Here is a 15,709-nt window from a genome sequence, read left to right as displayed (position 1 = left end):
GCTAAGGATCCAGCCCAGGAGACAGACAGCAAGAGGGTTCTGAAGAGAGGAAATCAGCACCCACATGGCAGAAGTGGGGGATCTCTATGTCTTTCTGAGTATGGGGGTGACCTCCCAGCACAAGCCTAGGCTCTTTGAATCCCAGAAAGGAGGCAGGGATCGGGGTGTGGATGTGTGGCCACCAGGACTTTGATATAAAATTACTCCCCTAGAGAAGAGTTCCTAACACCAGGAAGTTTGTTACTTATGGACTCACAGTGTCTCAGTAAGGTGCCTGCCACTGTCTGTGAGGGGAGAGGACTTCTGCGGGGTCTTGTGGCCTGAGCAATGGTTGGATTCTAACACTACATTCTTGCAAAGGCCACAGCCTTCCAGGGCTGTAACTTGAGCAGCATCTGGCCCAAGATTATTGCTTCCTCTCTGACCACTCTGATCTCAGTGTTACTAGTGCAAGCTCTTAAAAATCATGGACCAAGCCACCACAGCTACCATGATGGCCCTCAACCCCTCAAATGTGAGCCAAGCCGAACCTCTCCTCCCTTAAGTGGCTTCTGTCATGTATTCTATCACAGCAACGGGGACATAGTGAGTACACTGGATTCTGTGGTGGAGAGGCCTTGGCGAACTCGCAACTTCATCTCCTGCCAGGCATGCACAGGCTCCTCCAGAACCTACACACAGATGCCACACAGCAGGAGCTTGGCTTGGGCTGTAGCCTCTAAGGATGCGTCTCCTCCTGATCTAGCTCAGAGCATGGGTTTCATTTTCTTCAGCTCAAGGTCCCTGTCTAGTGTCCACCTTCTCAAACTGTGAGTCACAACCTCATATGAGGCCATGTAACTGAATGTGGACATTGCAAAGAGTGTGTCAATAGGGCATAGCTTCTGAACACGCAACACAACCAGAAATTAATTCCGAACCTTCTGTGAAGTGAGCAGAAAGGGTTCTGACTGTGATCGCCCCTCTACAAAGGTTTAGCTGCTAGCCAAGTTAATGGTTTTGGAAGAAGATAGTGGGGCATCTTTAACCTGACTGTGTAAATGGTTTGTGGTAGTGAAAACCTGTAATATCAATATTTGGGAGTGAAGACAGAAAGAGCAGACTTCAATGCTATTTAGCGTGTATAAGAAATTATAGGAGATCCTATCTCAAAAAAAAAAAAAGAAAGAAAAGTATGACTTTAAGATCAGTGGGCACTATGTGAAGAATAGTAAGCCTTTGTTTTCTAGATAGAACCTTATATTGAAGGACCCCTCGTTTTAACCACAGTTATACCGTTTTGCAAAGGTTCACAGATAACTAGCTCAGGACCTCCGGAATGCTGAGCAAATAACAGGCTTAATTAAGGGCCTCCGGAATTCAGGGCCTCCGGAATGCTGAGCAAAGACACCTGAGGTTAGAGCAAAGACAGCCTTATCTGGCTGCAAGACAAAGAATTTATGGACTAGCCATAGAAACAAAGAAAGAGAGGATTGTGAGGCCTGAGTCACGTATAAAGCGGGGCTCGTCATGAGTCAGGGGCTGTGCAATCAGACATCTGGTCGCCAGCCAGGAAAAGGGGGGGCAGGATGAGAGGAACAGTAAACCGCTGAGTAGTCCCCTCATTGTTATCTAGGTTAAGAATTTACCACCCTGCATCTCACTTCTGTAAACCTCGCTTTTTGCTCTCCTATAAAAACCCCTCACCCCCAACCTGCAGGCGCACAAGTCCTCCGAGAGACTTGGTCGCCCCAGGTACCTGCGTATCCCCAATAAACCTCTTGCTGTTTGCATCCGGCTGCATGTTTTCGACTGATCTTTGGGCATGGGGTCTCTCCCGAGGGAAGACGCCCGCGGGAGTCTTTCAATATACCATATACATTCTGATCATACAACTCCCTCAGCATCATGCAAATAAAATATACTTTAGGAAGAAATTCTCATTACTAAGCCATGGTGGTACATGCTATAATACTAATTAATTATAATTCTTGGATGGCAGAAACAGTAGAATCCAGAATTTCAAAGTCACCATCATCTACACAGGAAGTTTAATGCCAGCCTGAGCTAAATGAGACCCTACTACAAAAACAAACAAACAACAATAAATAAACAAGAAAAGTCCACATTACTTATTTTGTGAAACAGCACAGCCGCAGAGGCCAGGGTGGCGTGACCGCACAGCGGGAACTCACTCTCTGGAGTAAACCACCTCAGTCCAAAGTGGGAACCTTCGGAAGAGCAAATGAAAAAGAAAAGCAAGATCAGACCCACACAGTCAGGTTAAAGATGTCTTGGTATCATCTTCCCTAAATCATTAGCATGGCTAGCAGGCAAATCTTCATAGAGGGGTGAGCATGGGGTAGACAGGAATTCTGCTCCCTGCTGGGAAAGGTCCCCAAGACTTGAGTTTGATCCCCAGGACTCACATGATTGAACCAGAGAACAAAGTCCTACAAAATGTTCTCCAACCTCACACAAATGCTATGACACACACATAGGCTTGGGTGTGTGTACATGCACACACACACACACACACACACACACACGTAAAACAAAACATTTAAATGTATATTTACTTTGTGTGAAGTTGTCAGTCGGTTGCAGTTTTCGAATAAATGCGGTTTCAGAGAGGTTCATTTCTCGTGCGATGAGTTGATGAGAATCATCATCCAATGTCTTAAATAGAAAAAAAAAGGTTTTTGAGAGCCTGGAAACACAGATCTGACTTAACATAGCAGCTTATTTGCATATGTTATATGCTTGGCATAGTGGCGCACACCTTTAATCCCAGCACTTGGAAAGCAGCAGCAGGCGGGTCTCTGTGAGTTCCAGGACAGTTAAGGTTACATAGTGAGATCAGATATAGGTGGAGAGAGAAATGATAGACAGACAAATTATTGATCGATAGTAGATAAATGAACGATAGATGATACAGACAGAAAAACAGATGAGGCCGAGTGGTGGTGGCACACACCTTTAAACCCTGAACTTGGGAGACAGAGACATGGGGATCTCGGTGAGTTTGAGGCCAGCCTGATCTACAAAGCAAGTTCCAGGACAGCCAGGACTGTTACATGGTGTGGCAGAATTATCTGTATTCTGTCAATCATATTTTAATAAAACGCTGATTGGCCAGGCAGGCAGTATAGGCGGGAAAGCCAGACAGGAAGTAGGGGTGGAGCAAAGAGACTGGGAGTATTCTGGGAAAACAGGAAGCTCCCTCTGCCAGTTCTGCCCAGACCACGGGAGAGGAAAGATGTAAGCTGCCCCGCTGGAAAAGGTACTGAGCCATGTGCTAACGTAGATAAGGATAATGGGGTAACATAAGTTATAAGAGCTAATAAGTAGCCTGACCTAATGGGCCAATCAGCTTTATAACTTACAGAGATCTCTGTGTGTTTGATTCTCTGGGACTTGCCGGCTGTAGGGTACCAGGCAGGGACAGATACCCCAACAAGCTGGCCCTCATATTACAGTTACACAGAGAAACAAAAAACAAACAAACAAAAAAAAGATAGATGATAGATACATGGTTGATAGATAGTATTCAGACAGATGATAAAATAGATAGATGATAGATAGATAGATAGATAGATAGATAGATAGATAGATAGATAGATAGATAGATAGATAGACAGACAGACAGATAGATGAATGGATGACAGACAGGCAGAGTATTAGCTTCTCACTTTGAACAACTCAAAGCTCTCTGTACTGTCTGGCCATCACGAACTCTTGTTATATTAATAGTATGCCGAAAGGAAAGGCACCAGCAAGCGAGAAACGTGGGCTATCGCAAGGTTTCTAAGGAGCAACAGAAAGTGCTGAGTGGGGCAGCAGCAGGGACCACTGCTGAAGGAACCTGATGTAGCCCTAGGCCCCTCCCCAGACCTGCCCAATCAGATTGTCCTTTCAAAAAGACGCCAGGGCATCTGGGTGCTCATTAAAGTCTGAGAAGTCCCTGTGGCCAGCCAGCCCTGTGTGCAAGGGGCTCAGTATGGAGATGGAAGCCAGGACACCTACAGGAAGCAATCAATAGTGAGCGATGCGAGAGAGGTCATCAAGGCAGGTAGGGTTGGTTTGTTTGGGGACTGGGGTGCTGGAGGCTGGATCCTGGTGTTGTCTATGCTCAGCTCTGTGTTCTGCACTGTGCTTCACTGTCAGAGAGGTGAAGATTTTAACAACAAGTACTCGAAGTACACTAGGTTCCAAAGATGCTTACAACCGGCTCTAAGCCCAGTTGCAGGGGATCCAGGGCCCTCTCCTGACCCCTGCCAGCCTGTTCTACAGAAAGAGTTCTAAGATAGTCAAGGCCCCACAGAAAAACCCTGTCTCAAAAAACCAAAGTAAATAAATAAATAAATATAACAGTCTTTGTTGTCATCAGAAATAACTTCCAATGTTTGAGAGAAAAATAATGTAAATATACAAATACTATATTTGGCCTTAGTATGGTTCCTAAAGCGTAACAGTCAGTAAATCTTATTTAAAATAAACACATTGAATACACAATAAACTTTCTTCTATAAATAATTTTAATTTTTACTTATTTTGTTGGTTTTTCTGAGTCAGGGTCTTACTGTTGAACCCAGCCTCTCTTGGAACTTGCTCTGTAGACCAGGCTGGTCTCCAGCTTACAGAGATCTTCCTGCTTCTGCCTTGGAAGTGTTGGGATAAAGGTGTGTGCCACATTGCCTGGCCCCAGAAAGACATTTTTAGTCGTCTTAATGGGGGCAAACTGTTGTCATCTAGCGGACAGAGGCCAAGGATGCTGTTGAAAACCTTACAAGGCACATAACTGCACCCTCAACAAAAGAACCATCTGGTCCAACACATCAGTGTGCTGCTGAGAACCCTTGTTCGAAAACTTACAAACATGCGTGTGCGCGCGCACACACACACACACACACACACACACACACACACACACCAACAGTAACAAACAAGAATAGAGAGGGACAGCTCCCTTAGTTCAGTGTTTATTGATATTAGTATTCTGGAGATAAAGTTATGAAACAACACAAATTATTATCTGGTCGAAACACAGTTACATAGACTGTGTCTCAAATATATATACATATATTTTTACACATATTTACATGTAGATTATTTATATATTTATATGTATATACATGTATTTATATCTATAAATATGCATGTATTGCATATGTACACACACGTATACGAGTGACATGGAGACATGGGGCAGATACAGTTAGATTCTTGACAGGCAATTACAGGAAGTTGTACTTGCTATATTAAGCCTATGGAAGGTTCCAAATTCGGAATCTGGAATCTGGTTGCTAATTATTCTCTCGCTAATCTTCTAAGCTCTTGTATTACTAGGCAGAGCCTAGCAATCCCTTTACCCTGTGTAGCTAGTAGAAGGAAAGTGCAGGCTGCAGGGTCACTTAATGAATGCATCGCCGACCTGAGGCTCATCTCTCTAGCCCCCAGATATCAGCTCCTCTACGCTAACTGCTCTAAAGGGTGAGGTTTATTTCATTCTTTGAGACAGTTCTCATTAATAGTCCAGGCTGGGCTAGAGGCTACTCTGTAGCCCAGGCTTGCCTCAAATCCATGATCCTCCTGCACAGCTGCTTCCTCTGTTTTATTTGGCTCCAGTTACGTGTGTGTGTGTGTGTGTGTGTGTGTGTGTGTGTGTGTGTGTGTGAAGAGGACAGAGGGCCATTGCCTTGGCAGCAGGCACCTTTGCTCACTGAGCCTCTCACTGGCCCCAAGACGCATGTGTGGAGTTAAAGGACAGTTTGCAGAGTCCGCTCTCTCCTTTCACCATGTGAGTCTTGGGACTGAACTCAGGTCCTCGGACTTAGCAGCAAGCACCCTTACCTGCTGGGTCAGTCATCTTGCAGAACACTGAAGAGAGTGTCTACATTCCTGAGGTACAGAGAAGGCGGCAGGCGGGTGTGATAATGAACCCTGCAAATCAAGCTCTTAGGAGGCAGAGACATGTAGAGTCTAAGGGTAGCCTGGGCTACATAGGGAGTTCCAAGTCAGTAAGAGTAACAAAGTACACCCTGTCTCAACTGGCTCTGATAAAAAAGTCCCAGGACGTCCACATAGAAATACCAAATGGGGACTGGCGAGATGGCTCAGCAGTTAAGAGAACTGACTACTCTTCCAGAGATCCTGAGTTCAATTCCCAGCAACCACATGGTGGCTCACAACCATCTATAATGAGATCTGGTGCCCCCTTCTGGTGTGTGGTGTACACGGAAGGAATGTTGTATACATAATAAATAAATCTAAAAAAAAAAAGAAAGAAATACTAAATGACATTTCAGCTGTCTCTACCCACAGATCTCCTGTAATTTTGTGCTCAGTTTTTGGTGCTAATTTAACAAAAACCTAATTCTGAAGGGGAGCTCCAATCATTCTTTTATAAAATAATTGTTTGATTATTTGTTACTTTTCATGTTTATCAGATTGTTCTCTGTATACCCCAGGCTAGCCTCTCATTCATGACCTTCCTGCCTTAGCCTTTGGAACAACAGAGTTGCAGGCAGGAACCCCTACTTCCTGCTGCTGCTGTTGCTGCTGCTGCTGCTGCTGCTGCTGCTGCTGCCGCCGCCTCTTTGATCAGCCCCAGTTGCTCCACATGAACATCTCTGTGCTTCTGACTGGGTCTAGGTGCAGCCGTTCCTGTCATAACCTGCAGACATGACCATCAGCGGTACGACAAAGATCACAAGCCAAAGTGGCAAACACTCAGGGTGGCCTCACTTCTTTTCCAAAAGTCACGGGTTCTACACACATCTGGAATTTCAGGCCTGGCCCCTTAAGAAGAGAGTACTTACATTTTCCAGGAGGCAGACGGCAGCAGGGTTGCCACGGAAAGCGGTGGCCGTGAACGCGTCTGCTATGAAAATCGGAAGCTTCATTTTCCTCCCCGTTCTGTCTGCGAGGTCCCTGCCTTGCTGGGAGCCTGCTTCACTTCCTGTTAAGAGAAAAAAAAAAGTTAATGTTTTACTCCATACACAGTTAATAATTCCCAGATAAAAAGTCAAATAGTTACTCCAACATACCTGCACCTAGAGATGTGTGGTTCCCTTATTTTTAAAGCCTTTGCATTAAATTTGTTTTAAAATACTAGCTAAGAGAAGCAGAGCGGTGGCGGCGCTCACTTTTAATCCCAGCACTTGGCAGGCAGAGGCAGGCAGATCTCTGTGAGTTCGAGGCCAGCCTGGTCTACAAGAGCTAGTTCCAGGACAGGCCCCAAAGCTACAGAGAAACCCTGTCTCTACACCAGCTAAATGAACTATTTGTCATGCCACACACACACAACTTTGTAACATAATCACCCTCCATCCCAGAGTAGCCGAGACTAGCTGTGACAGCATTTTTCATGACGTTCATGAGCTGTCCAAGAGACACAGGTGCTGCTTGCTGTCTTCCCATGCAGACAAGCTCTTCTCCCAAGGCCCAGCATGGCAGTGGTCACCGGTGATTACTCATGTAAGGCGGGAGGATTGAGAGCAAAATCAGCAGGTGCATCTCTGAGATCGAGGCCATCATCTACAGAATGAGTTCCAGGACAGCCAGGATTACACAGAGAAGGCATGTTTCAAAAAGCAAACTATCTATCTGCCGGTCTGACTGTCTATCTAACACGCACACACACACACACACACACACACACACACACACACATAAGTTATATAATTCTGAAAGTTGTTTGTATATGTGTGTGTGTTGAGGATTAAACCCAGGGACTCATTCATGCTAAGCACAAGGTTTACAACTCCTGAAGTTCCCGATTTTTTGGAGAGTTTGGTGGGGAGAGGTTTCCTCAATAACTCTGCACACACTGGCCCCACACACCTGCCTTTGCCTCATAGTATAGATATATCACCATACCCAGATCTGGCTTTGTATGTGTTTTTTAGTTAAATTCATTACTGAAGACTAGAATTCTACCCTTAAGTATGTTTTTTTAAGTTTCTAGAAATGCTATATTGCTTCCCAAACCAACAACAACAACAAAAGTCTTTTTCAAGGAATAGGTCTCAAAGACTCCAACAACCCGTGTCATTCACTTATCCAACAAGGTGCTCCTAGCTCTCTACCCATGACATCCCCAACTTCACCTTCTCTTCCTCAAAGAATGTGGGTTTTGTTTTGGCTTCAGGGATGCACAGGGCCCCTGTCAGTTCTGGACAATTTTATTCCCTTTGCTAGATGCTCAATCTTAAAGATCGCCCTACCACTAGATGGCGACAAGTCTCAGAGAAAGATGGCTAGAAAGATTATGGGTTGATGTTCTGCTCTCAGATGAATGGAAACAGGGCTAAGAGAATAGGGTACGCCACCATTTCCCTTTTTCCCTGAGCTGGACATGTTGATGCTAGAAATGCAACAGGCTGGTCTTTGGACCATGACAAGCAAGGAGACAGAAAGCTAAGAGACTAGATAAAGGGAAGTGTGCTTTCTCAGGCTGTAGTTACCTGCTAGGTGACCCCTAAGTGCTCCTACCTCTAAACTTCCTGCCTAATACATAGTAAATGTCCCAAAGATTCAAGCCATTATTAGTAGAGTAGCAGCCAAAATAATGACTTTTCAAAGTTGTCCACATTGTAACTTTCAAAAACCCGTAAGTGCATTTTGTAACTAGCAAAAGGTTTAGGCTTAATCAACTGACTGTTCTGAATTATCAAACCCTAGGAAAAGATTGGGCTTTATTTCTTTTGGTTTAGGTTTTGTTTTTGTTTTTGTTTTGAGACAAGGTTTCTCTGTGGAGTTTTGGAGGCTGTCCTGGAACTACCTCTTGTAGACCAGGCTGGCCTCAAACTCACAAAAATCCGCCTGCCTCTGCATCCTGACTACTGGGATTAAAGGCATGCGCCACCCACCACCCAGCTTGGACTTCTGACTTCATGTTGAAATAGTGGGAAAATGAAACTCAAACCCAGTTTGAAGCAATTCTGGGCTATGATGTGATCCTTCTCTCAAAATAATAATAATAATAAATAAGTAATAATAATGATGTTTCTCCCTACTACAAACCCACAACCCAGATTGCTTGCTGGACCACAAAATGTGTAGGGTTTCTCTCCACTCTCTCCACAAATCAACAATCAAGTCTACATCAGATATTTGCCAGGTGTCCTCTACTTTAATTCAGTTTTGTCACTACCTGGAAGCAGTATCAGATGCCATGAGACCCCTCGCTCTCCGCACCCCCACACGCACTCATTTCAGATGCCAGTCACAACTCCAGACTCTAACAGTTAGAGTCCCCACAGCCCCTTCCTTGGGTTTAATTAACCGGCAAGGAAGCAGGGAGAACTGAGGAAAACCCGTGCTATGTTTACCAGTTTAATATGAGGGACCTTTTAAAGCATGGGCCTGAGGAGAGACATATTGAGAGAGGTATAGGAGAAGGAGCAAGGAGCTGCCAGACCGGAAACTTCCTCACATTTGACTATGGGAAGTTTTCCAAACCCTGTCCCTACGACTCATTATACGAGCATAACTGAAACAGGTTGAAGATGCACTTGGATGAAAGGGCACGCTCTGATGCTGATCGAGCCAGTGGAAGAAGTCCTGAAAGCTGTCTGTTCAGAGGTTCTTTGGCCCTCCCTGTGTGTCAGTCCTTCTTGGCCGGTATTGGGCACCAACCTTCTGAAATGGCATTTTATCACCTGCTCTCAGATGTGGGTGCTAGGAACCAAACCATGGTTCAATATAAGAGTAGCAGAGGACTGGAGAGATGGCTCAGGGGTTAAGAGCACTGACTGTTCTTCCAGAGGACCTGGGTTCAATTCCCAGCACCTACATGGCAGCTAGCAATGCCCTGTATCTCTAAGATCTGACACCCTCATACAGACATACATGCAGGCAAAACGCCAATGTGCATAGAATAAAGAATAAATAATTTTTTTAAAAAAGTAACAGGTACTCTTAACCCCTGAGCTCTCTCTCTAGCCCCAGGTTTCTCTTACTCGTAACTTGGTCTTTAATCTTCAGTTTGGCATGGATATGCACTCCTAATCAGCAGTAAGAAAGCACAGAAAAGGTTAATGTCCATTTTACACCTGTCTTGCTTACCCTGAATCATGAACAGAACACCGTCCCTGAAATAGCGGGGCGGTGGTGGTGCACACCTTTAATCCCAGCACTTGAGAGGCAGGTGGGTCTCTGTGTGTTTGAGGCCAGCTTGATCTACAGAATGTGCTCCAGGACAACCAGGAGAATAGCAGAGAAGTCAAGCTGTAATTTGTAGTAGGAAGGCCGTTTCTTCATCCTGGCTGCCCAGAACCAAAATAACCACATAGAAACTGTATTAATTAAATCACTGCTTGGCCCATTAGCTCTAGCTTCTTATTGGCTAACTTTTACATATGAATTTAACCCATTTCTATTAATCTGTGTATTGCCATGAGATACACACAAGAAACCCTGTCTCGAAGAACGAAAACAAAACAAAACAAAATGTCCTGGAAGTCTAACCTTGGGTCCACTTACCATGCAAATATGAAGTAATTGGGTCCCTTTGTCTAGTAGGTCAGTCCCTGAGCCTGCCGTTGGGAGTGCCTGGGAACATAGCGGTGTGCTTGTAGCTTTATAGCCATTTCTTCACAGTTTCCCTTGGCTGCAGATGACAGGGGGCAAATCTGGCTGTTCTGTAGCTGGTCTGCTTTAAAAACTCACTTGTGAGTACTGCCTTACACTAGGGTACTCAATCACACACAGCAGTTTTGTTCCTTGTCATTGTAAATGTTCATTAGCAGAGTGCTAGCAGCCACTGTGAACATAAATACTGGGGAATTTTTTTGTTTTCATTTGTTTTAAAGGAAATAGCAAAAAATTAACTGGTGTTCTGATGTTTTCTGAGTTAGACAGCATGATCCGGCAGCTTGTTTGTAATAGCATCCCCCGCCCCTCCACTACCCATCAAAGACTGGTTGGGTCTTTTCTGCTCCTGTATAAGGAAACAACACTTGTCTAAGTAGCTGCGTGGATATATAAATTTTGAAGTTTTAGATATAATAATCTCACAGAGACTCACCAATTTTTTATTGAGCTCTGTAGAATCTTGTTCTTTTCAAACTAATACCTGTAATTCTAGTACCTGAGGGGCAGAAAGCAAAAGGATCAAGAGTTTGAAATAGCCAGTGACGGTGGCGCACGCCTTTAATCCCAGTACTTAGGAGGCAGGTGGGTCTCTGAGTTTGAGGCCAGCCTGATCTGCAGAGTGAGTTTCAGGACAGCTGAGTTTCAGGACATCCTGTTGGACTTAGGAACTCCTGTCTGTAATGAATGAAGAAAAGCGATAAAGAAGAAAGGAAACATGACTACTCCTAGGTATGATGGAGAAGGAGGCTTACTATACATCTATGGAAGAGCATAGGCAGAGGCAGGGACAGGGACATCTGGGAGAGTCCAGAGGGGACATGTCCAGACTGAGCTGTGCCATGTGGGGAGAGGGGTAAGGGAGTGGAGAGAGGGAAACCAGGAAGCCCAAAGCTACAAAGAGAGCAAAATGATTGGCTTATACAGGGACAAGCAGCCCAGCCCTGAGGGCTGGAGAGTCCAGGGTAACAGGTAGGGGCTGAGGAAGGCAGGAAGAACCTGGCAGCCAGGTTCACTTTGACATGTTTAAATAGGCATCTGGTCCATCTGTCCCCAGTTTGAAACCTAACGGCAAAACCAGATGAGGAGACTCGACACATTGTTCAAGGCCAACCTGATCTATATAACGAGTCTGGGGTAGCTGAACTACAAAGAGATGCCCTCTCTCAAAAACAAATAAAATTGAAAAAGAAGGGAGGGAATGAGGGGTCAGAGGAAGAGGAGTAGGAAGAAGAGGAGACCACCACTCTTCTGGAACAATCTAATAGCCTCTGAAACAGATAGGGTGTGTTCAAGTGAATTACTGATGTGGGATTTCCCTCTGTATGCTGTGATTACCATTGTTTAATAAAGGTCTATATATATAATAAAGTGGGCCTATAGCAGAGCTATAGGGGAACAGAGCTAGGTGGGGAAAACTAAACTGAATGCTGGGAAAAAGAAGGGCAGAGTCAGGAAAAGCCATATAGCCCCACTGGAGACGGATTAATAGAAATGGGTTAAATTCATATGTAAAAGTTAGCCAATAAGAAGCTAGAGCTAATAGGCCAAGCAGTGATTTAATTAATACAGTTTCTGTGTGGTTATTTTGGTTCTGGGCGGCCAGGATGAACAAGCAGCCTTCCTACTACAAATTACAACTTGGCTTCTCTGCTATTCTCCTGGCAGATCCCCAATAGCAAGGCTTTTTCTATTAACCTAATTCGGTTCACATAGTAAAAACAGCTTTTTCTCCAGAATTGTTTGTCAAAAACAGTCAACCAACTGTTTAACAACATTATGTCTGCCTGAGTTGGAGGGGAGTTACTGAGACAAACAGTTGACTTTCAGCAAATATTTATAAGAAACAGCATGGGCATGAGCTGTTGAGAAAAGGTTTTTTTTAAATTTTATTTCAATGTGTGTGCATGTGCACATCAACGCAAGGCAAAAAGAGGACATTGGATCCCCTGGAGGTGGAGTTACAGGGGTACTCACAAGCTGCCTGATGTGGGTGCTGGGACCTGACCCCAAGGGCTCTGCAAAAATGGCAAATGCAGCTGGACTTAGTGGCACTCATCGTTGATTGTAACACTGAGGAGGCAGAGGCAGGTGGATCTCTGTGAGTTTGAGGCCAGCCTGGTCTAATTAGAGAGGTCCTGGATAGCCAGGGATACATAATGAGACCTTGTCTCCAAAGAAAATAATAACAACAAAAACAAGCAGAAAGCAGAACAAACCAAAACCAGAACAAACCAAAACAGCAAAGTACTCTTACCGCCCTAGAAAGGGGTTTGGAAGCTCCGACTGATAGGGGCTGGGAATGCAGTTCAGTGATAGAGGAACTGACTAGTATATGAGAGGCCTTGGGTTCAATTCTGACCTGAAAGGAGAATGAGCAAGGAGAAAAGCTCTGGTGTGTTTCTGGGGTTCTAGAAAGCAATGCACAGGTATAGGGCTCTGAATCTAGCCTAAGACCTGAGAACATCCGTGAACACGTGAGAAGGCCTCAAACGGCTGCCTTTGTAAAGCATAAAGTAACAAGAGTGGCAGTTATTTCTCATCATCGTAACAAAGTAACGGAGCAGACCAACTTAAGTTTCTTCGAAGGGTTATTTTGTTTCCTTTCCACAGGGTTCAGGTACTATGTGGGTCAAGGGCACAGTGGAGAAGAGTAGAACTTGGGGTGGCAGCCAGGAAGCTGAGAGAGCATGCACTGGGGGAGGGGTGTCTTATTGCATCCTCCTACCCACCCCTGTAAAGGACAACACCACTCACATGTGTTGGGTTGGGAACTCCAGCTCTCCTGCATGATCTGAGAAGCTCTACCTCTCCCTCAACAAACCCGGCCTTCTCGGAGAATCTCCAACAAAGAAAAGGCACCAAAAAAACAGCTTAGGAATTCTTGCCAGCTGTGGTAGCTCCTCCATTGAAGTTGTCAGCAGCCCAAGTCTTGGCGTAAAGCATTCAGTTTTTGACCATACTTTGGCACAAACCCAGCTGTTGGCAGACACGTCATCATCCCTCACCTACAGGCTATAAGTCCTCCCTGCCTTAGTCCTGGCAAGTGACTTCTCCAGCCTCTGTCAGGAACAAATTGTGGCTGTCCACTCTCCATACCTATTCAATATAGCTCTTGATGTCTTATCTAGAGCAATCAGACAGTTGAAGGAGATCAAGGAGATACAGATTGGAAGGGAAGTAGTCAAAGTATCTTTATTAGCAGATGGTATTATTTCACACATAAAAGACCCAATGAAAACTCCACCAGGAAACTTCTACAGCTGGTAAACAGGTTCAAGAAAAGTAGCAGAATACACCAGGTGATAGAGGTGCAATGCCTTTGACCCCAGCACTCAGGAGGCAGAGGCCGGAAGCGGATCTCTGAGTTCCAAGCCAGCCTGGTCTGCAAAGTGAATTCCAGAACAGCTGGAGCCACACAGAGAAACCCTGTCCCAAAAAAGCCAAGCCAAACCAACCAACCAAACAAACCAAAGTATCAGGGTACAAATTAACAGAATAATCAGTAGCTTTCCTATACGTACATGACAAGCAGAGCAAGAAAGAAGTCGGGGAGCAATACCTTTCACAATTGCCTGGTGGGGGTGGTAACTAACCAAGCAAGGGGAAAATTCATACTATAAAAACTTTAAGACATTGAGGAAGATATCAGAAGATGGAAAGATCTCCCATACTCATGAATCAGAAGGATTAATATAGAGAAAATGGCCATCCTACCAAAAGTAATCTACAGATGAGACACAATTCCATAAAAATTCCACATAATTCACAGAAATTTAAAGAACAATTTGCAGTGTCACATAGAAACCCAAAACCTCAGATAGTCAAAACTGAATAATAAAAACTGACATCATCCCATGTCAAGCTGTGCTACAGAGCTATAGAAATATAAAAACAGCATGGTATTGGCATAAGAACAGACATGTTGATAAACAGAATTGAACTGAAGACCCAGACATAAGTCCACACACCTAAGGACACCTGACTTTTGACAAAGAAGCCAGGAATTACACATGGAAAAAAAGACAGCATCTCCAACAATGGCACCAGTCAAACTGGATGTCTGCACGTAGAAGAATACAGATAGATCCATATTTACCACCCTGCACAAAATAACTCCAAATGGATCAAGGACCTCAATATAAGGCCAAATACCTTGACTCTGATAGAAGAGAAAGAGAATCGTCTTGAGCTCTTAGCACAGGAAAAGACTTTCTGTACAGAACACCAATAGCACGGGCACTAAGATCAATAATTAATAAATGGGAATCATGAAACCGAAAGTGTCTGTAAGAGGCAAAGAACAGCATCAGTCATAAAAAGTAGCAGCCTACAGAATGGGAAGAGATCTTTACCAATCACACATCCAAAGAGAATTAATATCTAAAATGTGTGATGAACTTTAAAAAAGGACATCAAAAGAACAATTAACCTAATTAAAATTGGGGTAGAGAGCTAAACAGTGCTCAAAAGAGGAAACAAAGTTACAGAGAAACACTCAAGAAATGTTCAATATTCTTAGTCATCAGAGAAAGGCAAATTAAAGCTATTTTGAGATTTCAAAATGTATCCAAGTTGGTATGGCCAAGAGCAAAAAGACAAATGAAAACTCCTACTGGTGAGGGTGTGGGGTAGAAGCTCACTCATCCCTTTGTGGTGGGAGCGCAAACTTATACACCCACTATGGGAATCAGTGTGGCGGCTCCTCGGGAAGCTGCGAATAGATTTACTTCAAGATCCAGCTCTTATCACTCCCGGGCATCTCCCCAAAGGACTTCACATCCTACTACAGAGACACTCGCTCATTTACATTCATGGCTGCTCTGTAAATAGCAGCCAGAAACTGGAAACTGCCTAGAAGTCCATCAGCTGATAATGAAAAATGCGGTACATTTACACAGTGGAATATTATTCGAGTATTTTTTTAAAAAAAATCATGAAATTTGCAGGTAAATGGGTGGAACTAGCAAAATCTCACCCTAAGTGAGGTAGCCCAGACCCAAAAAGACAGATATTGTATATATATTCTCTTATATGTGGGCATTAGCTTTTAAGTTTTTTTTTTTGGTTTTTTTTTGTTTTGTTTTGTTTTGTTTTTTGAGGGGGAAGTTTCAAGACAGAGTTTCTCTGTGTA

General features: G+C 44.2%; 1 protein-coding gene across 1 annotated transcript in view; it reads right to left on the bottom strand.

Annotated features, from left to right (window-relative positions):
• The window catches only part of LOC125411485 (phenazine biosynthesis-like domain-containing protein 2), a 29,236-nt gene that overhangs the window by 6,923 nt on the left and 6,604 nt on the right, over positions 1-15,709 (bottom strand). The window contains exons 2-4 of the mRNA XM_048451623.3: positions 6,801-6,940; positions 2,559-2,658; positions 2,112-2,210 (exon numbers count right to left, since the gene is read on the bottom strand). Of these exons, the coding sequence (XP_048307580.1) occupies positions 2,112-2,210; positions 2,559-2,658; positions 6,801-6,884 (283 nt within the window). The 5' untranslated portion in view covers positions 6,885-6,940. The remainder of the gene's footprint in view (positions 1-2,111; positions 2,211-2,558; positions 2,659-6,800; positions 6,941-15,709) is intronic.

This window comes from Myodes glareolus, chromosome 18 (assembly GCF_982192425.1).
Source record: "Myodes glareolus chromosome 18, mMyoGla1.1, whole genome shotgun sequence".
Lineage (NCBI taxonomy): Eukaryota > Metazoa > Chordata > Mammalia > Rodentia > Cricetidae > Myodes > Myodes glareolus.
The sequence above is the reverse complement of the archived record's forward strand: the minus strand, read 5'-3'. Positions and strand labels throughout refer to the sequence as shown.